The sequence below is a fragment of the Rousettus aegyptiacus genome, unplaced genomic scaffold (genome assembly GCF_014176215.1).
Source record: "Rousettus aegyptiacus isolate mRouAeg1 unplaced genomic scaffold, mRouAeg1.p scaffold_m13_p_4, whole genome shotgun sequence".
NCBI classification, from domain to species: Eukaryota; Metazoa; Chordata; class Mammalia; order Chiroptera; family Pteropodidae; genus Rousettus; species Rousettus aegyptiacus.
Window position 1 is genome coordinate 119670354 of NW_023416307.1, and position 13190 is coordinate 119683543.

At 37.2% G+C, this 13190-nt stretch overlaps 1 protein-coding gene across 22 annotated transcripts in view; it reads left to right on the forward strand.

The window, feature by feature from the left end:
- The window catches only part of SETD5 (SET domain containing 5), a 71456-nt gene that overhangs the window by 38067 nt on the left and 20199 nt on the right, over positions 1-13190 (forward strand). For all 22 annotated transcript variants that reach the window (XM_016134835.2, XM_036218672.1, XM_016134838.2 and 19 more), the window contains 9 exons: positions 2441-2683; positions 3241-3389; positions 3764-3881; positions 4628-4737; positions 5571-5820; positions 6192-6275; positions 7010-7264; positions 7947-8267; positions 8661-8903. In XM_016134835.2, the coding sequence (XP_015990321.2) occupies positions 2441-2683; positions 3241-3389; positions 3764-3881; positions 4628-4737; positions 5571-5820; positions 6192-6275; positions 7010-7264; positions 7947-8267; positions 8661-8903 (1773 nt within the window). The remainder of the gene's footprint in view (positions 1-2440; positions 2684-3240; positions 3390-3763; positions 3882-4627; positions 4738-5570; positions 5821-6191; positions 6276-7009; positions 7265-7946; positions 8268-8660; positions 8904-13190) is intronic.

Below are 13190 nucleotides of genomic sequence, written 5' to 3' on the forward strand. Positions count from 1 at the left end.
AAAATCTTTTAGTGAGGATAAGCTTTCTTAGGATGTGTGTGTACATATACATACATACATACATACATACATATATAGAGAGAGAGAACAAAGATTACAGGTGGCACTTTATCTAAAAATTTGAAGCCCTCACCTTGCATACCTATAAACAGATTTGTTCATATGAAAGAGATGAGGGAGGACATAAGAGTCCAAGAGCATCAGAGTCCTGAGATGTCTTGGAACACACTTTTTTTTTTTTTTTTTTTTTTTTTGCTACATTTGTCTTCCGTAAAGGGCCACATTTGCTTTAACTGCCTCTTTATTTTGGTCTCCTTTGTTTACAAGTGACCTTAAATAGACTTAAGGAACAGACATAGCTCCTGATCCCAGCTGTTAAGCCCTTTTCTCTTTTATCCGTTATCATAACATGCCTCTAGAGGTTTGAAATGTTTTGGAAGCTGTCTAACTGTCTCTCCCAGAAAACAAAACCCCAAATATTTCTTACTATTTTGAAATATTAACAGATAACCTCATAGATGAGTTAAAATTTAGACAAGAAAATACTGGTTTGCTTTATTTTAATTCTCATATCAGAATTTTAAGTTGAGTTATATATTTTGTACTCAGAATTAATTATTAGTAAGAACTCCACCAAAGATCTAGGTGAGAGCTGTGAATGGGAAGAATTTATCATTTGAATTTTTAATCCCAAAGTAAAGAGCTTCCCAACTGGACACTACTCTAAACCAGAATTTTTCAACGTTGACACTGTTGACATTTTGAACCAAGTAATTCTTGGGATTGGGAGGTGCCGTCTTTTATATCGTAGGCTATTTAGCAGCATCCCTGGCATCTACCCACTAGGTGCGAGTAACACAGGTAGGGTACTCAAAAATGACTTAAGCTACTGCAAAATGTCTCCTTGGAGGCAAATCACCTGTGATTGAGAACCTCTGTCCAAAAGTCACTGAGATAGGGTCTCTATTACCCAGAAGAATGAGACATCAGAATAAACAGTTGTGCTAATGAATAACAGCTAATACTATGGCAAAGGCTTCCACTATACATTAAGTTTAACAAATCATAAATTTAATGATCACTACTGGATGCTTAAACTTGGGAATACTGTTTGGGCATCCCTGATCCCCAGTCTTATAAGTACCATTAAGACTCTAGATTTACACTTTTCTTTTGCTCAGCTATTACTGACATTTCAGGCACATTATATTGTTGTCAGTGTGTTGGCCTTAGGTGTTTCTTGGATCACTTTTTTTATTGTTCAGTCTTTTGGATTCTAATAAGAAATGTAGAAAACAATGGTGTTAGTTTTTTCCTTTCCTGTTTCTTGGGGAAAGAATAGTAGACAAGAGTCAATCAAAATCAGTGACACAAAAGCAAAAGAAATCAGTTGTTATAATAGGCATAAATATTTTCTATGTCATTGTGGAAAGTATATTTAATTTTCTTTGCTTGTATTTGCAAGTTTAATGTGGATATGGATTTGCAAGTAGCTTTGGTACTATACTGTTTTTTTTCTAGTCATCACTAGTATAACATCATCCCTGTTGGTGTTTGTTTTGTGTTCTGATGACACCTTAAGTCTTGAGCACCATGGAGGAGAACATATGTCAGACTTAAACTGTGTCTCAGTAGTTCAAGTACATATAAACTGTCAATTTAGGATGATGAAATGTTTCTGAGATAGAATAATCTTTTCTCAGTACTGTCACCATAGAGGGCAGTGGTTTTCCTAGAGAAGTATAGCAGTGCACTGCTCAGTACGTTCTACACACCACCACCCCTGCCCCCCACCTCACCTCTTCAGAGTGTAGTTATATTTATACTGTTGAAAATGGGGTGTTAGATACTCTCCAGAATTATAACTTTCTATATAGGAGGTGAGATTATGGGTTATTGTGTATTTGGGTCACATGTATATTTAGAATGAACATGTATTAATTGTATGATGAAAATAATAAGCCACACAAAAACAAAAACATTCTCCTGGAGAGAAATGAAATAATACCAGTTTGGGTTGGCATGCTAATGCAGATGTTTGAGAAGTGTTGACATTTAAGCCATGTGATTATGTTGAGGGGTCTCTTGTTCATTTTTATAAAAATTTTCTTGTGAATTTGGTATTCTAATAAGAACAAAATTGATTTTTATGACTTAAAAATAGTCATAAAATCACCGCAATGGGATGGAACTATGATCCAGATTAAATTCTCACTTTATAAATGAGGAAACCAAGCTCTTCAAAGAAGTTGTTTAAGGCCTTTCTGCTCATTGGTAATGAAAGTGTGGTAGAAGCCAGATCCCCTGACTCCAAGGCCATTATTCTTTTATGCCACACCAGCTGCCAAGCAAAAAACAAATTTTCTCAGACTCAGCCTGTTTCCCCCTTCCATTTTTATTCATCAACTTTACTAACCTAGCTGACCTTTGTTCTCTACAGAATTCGCCTTCTGAAGCACAGAATTTAGATGAGAATACAACTGAGGGATGGGAAAATCGGATAAGACTGTGGACTGATCAGTATGAAGAAGCTTTCACTAATCAGTACAGTGCAGATGTACAGAACGCCCTTGAACAACATCTACATTCTAGCAAGGAATTCGTGGGCAAACCTGCTATTTTAGACACTATCAATAAAACTGAATTGGCCTGTAATAATACAGTCATTGGTTCCCAAATGCAGGTAAGGATCAAAGGGTTAATGACTCTTAGTAAGTAGTTGAAATTTTACTAACCCAGAAAGAGGGCATATATGAGAATTATCCTTTCTTTCAATATACAAGACCTTAGAATAACAAATTAGCTAATTATTGAGCATCTTTAACTAAAAGTAGGTTAAAGTAACTGGAAACTATCCAGATATTTAAACTATCTTTGTTAATTAAAAGTAGATAAATTAGGGTTCGGAAAGTTTTTACTGCCCCAATAGGACTTACTAATAGAAAGCTAAGCTTGTTTTTTCTCATTCTTACATTAGACATAGAACCACTAACATCTTAATCATGTATATCTTTAGTCTTTTCTTGCCTTTGGTAGGGCAGTGACAAGATCACTATATGGTGTCTGTTTCCTAGAAATACCAAGCTTTTCTCTAATTCAAGTTTTTCTATTCATTGAGCTAAGTAACATATACTAATAAAATCTAAAAATATTGGTATCTTTTCCTGAATCAGGAGTATTTTTTTGTGTCTACTAAGCTACTGTTGCTGTTGTCTAATGTTAGTACTTGGTTTTATTCAGCTGCAGTTGGGAAGAGTCACTCGCGTTCAAAAGCACCGGAAGATCCTGAGGGCTGCAAGAGATTTGGCTTTGGACACTCTTATAATAGAGTATCGAGGGAAAGTCATGTTACGACAGCAATTTGAGGTCAATGGGCATTTCTTCAAAAAGTAAGAATGTCATTTATTGAGTGGTGAGGGCTAAAGTGTGCCTGGCTGAGCAGTATGGCTATAAAAAAACATCCTGGTTGATATGGGAAAAGATTACAGCTCAAATAAACTCAACGCCTATCTGCTATTTCTAGAGAAGTGCAAATAAATCTGCAAATTGTTTAATGTATAAAGTAATGATGCTTTTCCAAGCCAAGCATTCCTTGCTTTGTGCTTATTCTTTAATCAAAAGCAGACAAGCATGTGATGTTTTCCAAGTTTAGGCATCGCAAAGGACTGCTGCTGCTTCTGTCAGCATATGCTTCATATTTGAAGTCATGGGGTAGCCTTTTTATTTGTGTTGAGAATTACAGGAATTTTAATTATATCCCTAGACCATACCCCTTTGTGCTCTTCTACTCAAAATTCAATGGTGTAGAGATGTGTGTGGATGCACGTACTTTCGGTAATGATGCTCGGTTCATCAGAAGATCATGTACACCAAATGCAGAGGTAAGATTTCTGTAGCAACTTCTCTTTGATTGGAACCACCAAAGAACAAGTCTACTGATGAAGCAGTGCAAAAACTTCTCCCAGATTAAGGTCTGTAGATAATGGTTATGATCTTTCATCATAAGAGACAAAAAAACAAAAGTAATGGTGCTTGTATTCTGAAAGAATGGGGGCAAGGAATGGATTTTCTTTAGAGGGACAGAAGTGGGAAAAAGCAAGTTAGCATTTGCTAAAAAGAGCTTAAGACAGGATAAGAAGTCATATTAAGACTGGGTAAGAAGTTATAGTAAAGAAGTTACCGTATAATAGAAAAATATGTCATTGGGCCCCAAACTAAGCTGTGTGGTTGCAGTTTTTTTAATTTTTAGGTAATGGTCTTGTAAGAGAGATTCTTGACATTTCTAGAATTGCTTACCTCACTGCATAATCCGTACGCCCATATCAAATGTGGCAAGAAAATCCACAGAGCTTTTCTTGTAGTCTGCAGAATTTAAATTCTCTCAGAACAGCTTTATGATGTAGAGCAGTGATTTTACCCTGATTTCTAACATCTCAAGGTTTTATTTATTGAAGAAATAGCATACATTTTCAGTCAATTATTATATAATAGTTTCAAATGAAATGATGGAATTACATAGCAGACTAACTCTAAGTGGGGAAAAACTAATTTGGATAAAAAGTTTTATTCGTTTGGAGAGTTCCTGGTCTTTATGATAAATTATCAAACATAAGCCTTGTTCACACAGGTGAGACACATGATTGCAGATGGAATGATTCACCTGTGTATCTATGCTGTGTCTGCCATTACCAAGGATGCCGAGGTCACCATAGCATTTGATTATGAATACAGTAACTGGTAAGACCTCTAAAACCTTTCCTAACATGAGTAGCCTTGTCTTACATATTAAGCTATTAAGTCTACTTTTGTGCCAGATCTCTCTCTCTCTCTCTCTCTCTCGTTTTTTTTTAAACCATATCTTTTCATGAGTTTTGTATTTTCTGCCTAGAAATTGTGGTGGGAAAGACATTAAGGCATTTTGGATTTTGTTTTTTTAGAGACTTAGGTATATAGTGTGATACTGCTCACTAGGCTCCTAACCAAGGGTATTTTAGCTTAGGCCTCTATAGCAAGAATAGCGAAAAGGGTATATAAAGACACTTCTAGAAATTGCAGCAGCATCTGTTGTTATGCACACAGCACTTGTGCCAGGGACCATACTTACTCAAAACATGCAATCTAGTTATATATGTGATGGGTTTTGTAAAATAGATGCTTTTTTTCCCCTTGGTCCTTGTAGGCAGAAAAGGTCATGTGGTAAATTAAATGTTTGGCACATATACAAGAAGAAAAGATATCAATAACAAGTAGGAAATTGGTCGGTAAAAGGCTATTTTGAAGATAGTTAGAAGATGAGTATGGCCACCTCAGACCGTCACTGATTCACTGCATAAAGAAGTTGAGAGAATGTGATTTAGTGCAGGCTTTCCTTTCCACTGACCATATATAAGGGAAGAATTGGGGTTATATAGAGAAGCACAGAATACTGAAAGTATTCGTAGAATTTCTAATGTTTCTGTTTAAAGATAACACTGGAAGAAATTATTATACAAATATTTTAAGAGAATAAATAATGTAACTGATTTTTAAGGGTACCATGACTGACACTTTTGGTTGTTTCTTTGGAGCAGTAATTACAAAGTGGACTGTGCATGTCACAAGGGGAACCGGAACTGCCCTATACAGAAAAGGAATCCCAATGCTGCAGAACTGCCACTCCCACCTCCTCCAAGCCTGCCCATCATTGGAGCAGAGACAAGACGGAGGAAAGCACGGCGGAAAGAGCTAGAGATGGAACAGCAAAATGAGGCTCCGGAAGAGGATACCAACCCTCAACCAGAACAAGTTCCTGATAAAGTGACTGTATCCAGTGACCAAGAGGTAATCTCCCCTGGCCAGAGGCTATTGCTGTGTTACTGATTCTCTCCAAATGAAGAGGATTCCAGGTTGCCACATGTTGTTTCATATAGGGAATCTATAGTAACACTTAATGCTTTTCATAACAAGGTGGGTGTGTGTTTATTGACTCTTTCTTATATTTTTGAATGTCAGGAACATCCTTTCAGCTACTTTCCAGGTCTCAGTCTAGAGAATGGGGCTTACCATCTGTGTTTACTGTGTGGCTTCACATGAGTAACACTATAAAGTGCTAGAAATTGTTCCTACAGAGTTTCAAGCTACGGCGGAGGCAGGGGGGGGACATTTTTTTCAAGAGTTTAAGAGTACAGCTGAATATTGCATCTATCTTCAAGGAAATAGACAATCCAGAAGAAAAAACAGAAGAAGAGAAAGATGATGTCACAGATGACCAGGAGAACCCAGCTCATAGCAGGAGGGTAGGTACCTTTTAACATCCTTTTGTTCCTGTTGATTCCTGTTACCTGTAGTATGTGTGGTGCTTCTCTTCTGAGTTTATATTATCTCATTTCTTTGACAACATAATGTACCATCGCCTATGGGTTATAATTTGGGCTTTTTCTGTAGAGTTCCTTAACTTTTTTTTTCACCAACACATGAAGTAATTGTTTAATGGCTATTATCTGATATGGTCTTAAGGAGCTTCTTACTAACAATATCATTTCCAAAACATGCTGCCTGGTCGAACTAAAATGTCTCTGTTGGGGCTACTTGCTCTGACTCAGGAATTTTTTAAGTTTGTGTGAATTTGCACATATAAAATCCTTGTCAGTCACATGGATTCAAAAGTCTACCTTTTTGCTTAATCCATCCATGTTTTTTTCTGTCCCTGAGTTTAAGAAAATCTACTTGCTTATTTTTGAACTCTGAAAATGCAGAGGAATATTGGTTTTGATGGCTATTTTTCCTTTATATTAAAGTTTCAGAATAGCTGACCTTTGAAAAGTTCAGGTTTGACCTAGCCTTCCTTTACAACTCTAACACTTAAACATTTTATTTTTAGTTTTTACCTTTTTTTTTTCCTTAAGCTAAATGTGTTGTCTTACTGGTAGTTTTTATAAATGTCTATAAATTTTCATTAATAATATTTCTGAAAAGCTGTCCCCTTCTCCTGGCTAAGGCTTCTTTCTATGCTAATGCTATTTTTTTCTAGACCCGAGAAGATAGGAAGGTTGAAGCCATCATACATACTTTTGAAAACTTAGAAAAAAGAAAGAAGCGACGGGATCAGCCCTTAGAACAAAGCAACTCTGACATAGAGGTTACTACCACCACCTCAGAGACGCCTATAGTGGAAGAAACAAAAATCGAAGCCCCTGAATCTGAAGTTAGTAACTCCTCAAACGTGGCCATCCCAAGCACCCCACAGAGTGTTGGAGTGAACACCCGGAGGTCTTCCCAAGCTGGGGTAAGAGATGAAAAGACTCCAGGCCTTCGACAGCCTTGCTTTTGCTAATAACAGTCACCTGTCTTTTGGAATGGTTAAAGTCAGCATTTTCAGCTTTGCCTCGTGTTGTAATAAGGCCGTTTTCATCAGCTGATATGTGGGATTCAGAGAGAGAGAATTGGAATGACTAGACACTTTTAGACTAGAATGGAACTTCATACTATTTCTGCCAGATAAACTTTGGTGGTGAGTTCATAAAAATTACTTGGTTTCTCTTTTGGCCCTTCTGTCTAGCAGTTATGCACCTTTCATGGTATTCTCAGGATAAACTCACCTTTCCCTTCCCTACCCTACCTGTGAGTTCTAAGCTGTAAGCTAAAACCTTAGTATCTGGGAAAGAAACAAGGGAGAATTATTTTCTTTGCTAAGAAACCTAAAATTAGGTGTCTTCCTTCAGCTGACTTTTGACCTATTTTATAAATAACTTATGAGGAAAAGAAATAGCTAACAGGGATCTACCTACAGCCTCTTTAGCTAATTTAAGTATATAAATTTTTGTAAGGATTACATTTGAAATTAGTATTTGTAATGCTCATTCTTTTCACCAGTAAATATTCAGAATGCTTAAAGTAAATAGAAAACTGGATAGAATGTTTGCTGACAAGAAATTTCTGATAAGTATTGTACTCTGCTATTGTTATAGGATATTGCTGCAGAAAAACCAGTCCCCAAACCACCTCCAGCAAAGCCTTCTAGGCCCCGACCGAAGAGTCGAATTTCTCGGTACCGGACCAGTTCAGCCCAAAGACTAAAGCGTCAGAAGCAAGCCATTGCACAGCAGGCAGAGTTGTCACAAGCTGCCTTGGAAGAGGGAGGAAATAATAGCTCAGTAACTCCTACTGAAGCCGGAAGTATAGACAGTTCAGGAGAAAACAGGCAATTAACAGGGTCTGACCCAATAGTGGTATCAGTTGCTGGATCCCACATCAACCGTGCTGCATCTAAATACCCCAAAACCAAAAAGGTAGGTCATGAACACATCTTCATAAGTCTAGTCTAGCAAGGGCTATGTCTTAAGAAAGTGAGAGGACCTGTGATTCCCCAGAAAGTCTTATTAAATTGAAAGTTTTAGATAAAATACTTTGGCACAGAGGCAGAAACCATCCTACTACCATGTGTTTGTTCCCATACTTTTTAAGCAAAGCTAAATTGCTGATATCTGGAATTATTTCTTCCTTGGTGATCACAGGGAGGGTGAAGGAAGACATCTTGCATTGTGAATGCCCAATTTATGCTTTCTGTAGCTGCTGGCCCTATGTCCTAGTTTCTAGATGAGGTCTGTCCTTATGAGCTACACTGCTGCCTCTGGCTTTTACATCTGCAGCATCAATTAATGATCTTTTTTTTTTTACCTTAGTATCTAGTTACAGAATGGTTGAATGACAAAGCAGAGAAGCAAGAATGCCCTGTTGAGTGCCCTTTACGTATCACCACGGATCCAACTGTACTGGCAACGACCCTGAACATGTTACCCGGTCTTATCCATTCCCCATTAATTTGCACCACCCCCAAACACTACATTCGCTTTGGCTCACCCTTTATCCCCGAGAGGCGTCGAAGGCCCCTTCTGCCTGATGGCACTTTCAGCTCCTGTAAAAAGGTATGTCTATATTTATTTTTAACCTAGGATGTCTGTAATCATGACACATCTAACGTTCTCTAGATAGCCACTCTGCCCGTGTGAATTTATTATGAGTTAGTTGTTCAGCCATGAATACTGATGCATCAAGTGTCAGTGGGACTAAAGTGGAGCATATACTGCATTTTTGGTGCTCAATTTGTGAGTATTCACTGTTGTCTTTTCTGAGTCTTTAAGGTTACTAAGTTGAGAGCACATAGCATTTGATGCCTGGGTAGGGAGGGATGTTTTGTGTGTACTCTTGTGGTATTGGTTAACATGTCCATTTGTGATTATTGAGTGAGATTGGGCCCCGAATACTCTAGAGTACTGTTGCATAAGTAAAAAATGATCGAATTATGTTTTAAATTAATTCATTCGCTGTTATTTGAATGCAGGTAGAGGAATGTCCTATTAAAATTGACATAATTTCTGTTCCTTGATCAAATGACAAGTTGGACTGTTTATTCCCTAGCGAATATGGAACCTACTATAAAATTCATTTTCTCTCTCTCTCTTTCGCTCTCCTCTCTAGTTACATACTGTTTTTGGATCTAGTGGCAGTAGCGTTTGATGGTTGTTTGTTTTTGGAATGCTCTTCCTTAATTCCCAGAAGCCCCAAATATTTTCCAAAGGTGTCTCTCTGGACTAGATCACTCCCTCAGACTATAATGTCATTTTTGTGTTTCTAGAAGTATAGGACACCCTTTCATTTGGTCTTCCTTTGAGGTAGAGTCTGTTCCCTGGAACACCCTTTTCTCTTATCCTCAGATCTGGATTCAGGCTGCCTTCCTCAGTGTCTGCCATTGCCCTCCTCCACTGGCATTACGTACATGAGGATGCTGCATGTAGATTATTTGATGTGATGAAGTCTCCAACTCCAGGCAGGTCTTCCCTGACTCCTCCAAACTTAAAGCTTTTCTCTTTCCCCAAAGAGCAGAAAGTACTTCTTGGGGGGAGGGGGGCATGAAAGATGAGCCAGAGTGGTGCGGGATATGGAGGGGAGGGCAACAGGGATCTGCGCACAGAGGAAGGGCCCTATCACTGAATGAGCCACATACACTGAAAGTCTTCCCTAATCACACATCTTACCTAAATATTTAAGTCACTTATTGGTTTACTTGGGGGAAATTCCCAAGTAGAAGAACTCCTAAAGAGAAATTTGACCACGAGGTATTTGCCAAAAGGATTTGTAGATAATGCAGTAACATAAATAACTTTCAGTTGCCAGAAATAATAGTGAGAACTTTCTTAAGAAAAAAATAGACTAGAAATTTACCTAGGTAATAAAGGAGCGTTGGGTCTCTGGGGATACTTTCTTATACCAAGCCACTTATCTTGGATCTTAGTGATTATCTGAGAAGGAAAAACAAATGTTTGCCATTTAACAAGCCTTATGATTACCCTTATTCTATGATAATTAGTTGTATTAACTCTGGTATGACATGGAAAACTAACCTCTATGACATTTTGCTCAGTCCCTTATTAAGAGTAACAGATCAAAATCTCAACTGCATTTTCAGAGTAGTATTGAACAATTAGAGAAGGTATAGATATGGTCTTTAGTTTGGAGGAGCAAGTCAAGAGATGGCTTAACATATATATGAAAGAAACTTCTTTTTTCTGTTTTTGACTGGATATACTACTAGACTTCTAAGGGTGTTAACTGTTGAAGCATCTTATCAAGCAAGGTAGTAGAATCTCCTATTTCAGTTCTTCACAAAGGGTAGACAGTTATTCAGTACAGATTGATAGTGAAGTCTGAATTGTAAATAGTATGGACTAGCCTCTTGAAATGATGCCTTGATCATTCTGGTTCTGGGTTATGGTCTTCTATTCCCATCTTGCTTTTCCAACTAGCAGAGTCCTGTAAAAACCAAAAAGTCTATGAATATGACTTCAAATCTGATAGAAAATCCATTTCTTAGAGCTTTTTTTTAAAAAGGTCATGGTTTAGAACTTGTATCTATAGTTCATCTTTGTACCTCAACTGGCAACAGATAGAAATTCCATTTAACTCGTCCATACTATATTCTCCAAATGCGTCTGACTGTCCTTAGTCTTGTTTTATACGAACTCTACTTAGGTGCTTTCATCTATATATGTCATACCAGTCTTCAGGAAAAGTTTAGGCTATGTATGCTGAATTATCATAGTAAAATTACCTTACTTAAATTGGATCTTGTTTAAGTTTAGATCTGAATTGTTTATGTTTAAATCACAGCTTTAAGATTTGCTGTTCACATATCAAGATTATGCTATAAAACCAGAGTGTAGTTTTTTATGGGGCAACACTAATGAAAATGGGTCTTTTATTTAGAAATTGAATTCAGCTTTATCCTGGATGGGGATGGAGAAGAGTTATTTGTAGATTGCTTAGAAATTATTTATCTAGTGTAGGAACTGAGAAGATTTCCATGATTAAACTGACAAGAAAAACCATCTTCCACAGGATTAAACAGTATATATTCTTAATAGGCCTACTGTTTCATATCTAATTAAAGGAGGTAAAAGCCTCATAAGTTAAACTTGGTATAAAGTTGCATATGTATATTTGCACTCAGATTTGTAGAGTATTTGGCAGAACATTTTATGATGCCCCTGGAGTTTCTAAAGTAAATCGTATCATAGTTCTTAAAAAGCATGTTATGGTATGTATCTCTTTAATTGAGTCTTGCTTAAATCCTTATTTTAGAAAGAAAGCATTTATAAGTGGCTACTTTCAGTGGTGTCCTTCCTTGTTCTCTCTAAATCTTCTCTAAACTTACCTTGTAGGCATAATACATATGGGTCATTTGGTCTCCCAGACTTCTTAGAGAACCAGCCTGATTGAAAAATGAAACACTGTGCTTTGCATTGCTATTTAATTGTATACATTGGAGGATTATTAATCTATCTCTATACATAGCATTGAAGTTCAACTGAACAAGTCCTCACTGAACATGTGTACCCAGTTCTGTGCTATAGGCTGTCTTCACATATATTGTCTTACTTAGCCTATATGATAGCCCTGTGAAGTTGGGATTATTGGCCTCAATTTACAGATCAGAAGCTTTGGCTCAGAAACGTTCAGTAACTTGCCCGGAGTTAGGCAGGTAATAAAGACACAGCCAAGTTTCAACCCAGATCTTTGGACTCCAGAACCCAAATTACTTCCTTACTCTCTTTATCCTTTAAAGCAGCAGTCTTCGAAACCTTTTTGGCATCTGGGACCGGTGCTTCTATGAGAATCTTAATACCTGATAACTTGAGGTGGAAATGAGGCAGTAATGTTAGTGATAAGGAGCAGCTGCAAATACAGATGAAGCTTCACTTGCTTGCTTGCTGCTCATCTCCTGTGTGGCCCAGTTTCTAACAAGCCAGGGACTGATATCGGTCCATGGCCCAGGGGTTGGAGACCCCTGCTTTAAAACATTTCTCACTCATCTCTGAGCTTCCTAAACAACTCTTTCATACCAAGTTCAGAGAAGGAAGAAACATTCTTTTGATCTTAGTTAACTGTAGCTAGAACTCGGAGTTGGGGTGTCTGAAGTTAATTTATTATCTATAGGGATGATTAGAACTTGTTAGATAGAACCAAATGTCCATATTACTTTTTTTGTGGGCCCTAAAATACCGTGTAGACATACAGTAGGGCCAGGAGGGAGGAATGGGTTAGGTCACGTTTGCTGTGTTTGACCTTATATCTAATTATAGCAACATCTTACTCCTCAGAATGCCCATGTCCTGGTTTTATTTTCCCTTTTTGTAATCAGATCCAGAATGTAAATTCTTTTATGGGTGTATCTGCTTGACAAAGAAATAAAGAAATTAATTTATCTAGTAGAAAAGCACAGTAACCCCAGTTAGTTATCTGAATCCTGTTATCTGCTCTGAAAAAGAAAAATTTGTACTAACCTGCAACAAATGATTTTTTACCCATTTTCTTCTGGGCCTAATTTTTCTCATCTATACAATGATTGCTTTGGACAAGATTACCTTTAAAATCTCTTCTAAGTCGTAAGGAGATAGAGTTCTGACAGTTTATCTTTACATCAGTATTCTGTATAAAGCACTTTATTCTTGATCTTGTTTTGACCTGGTCATGTCCTATGATGTTGATCTGATCCACTTGACCATTGAGATCTCTTTTTGATATACCTATTTGTTCTTACCTCATGTTTACAGTTTTATTTTTGCTTTCATTTGGCAGACTACAAAGTCATTTACACGATGTAAAATTTTTTCTTGGTGAAATTTGTTTCACATTATTTCATAAGTTTCTAAGAG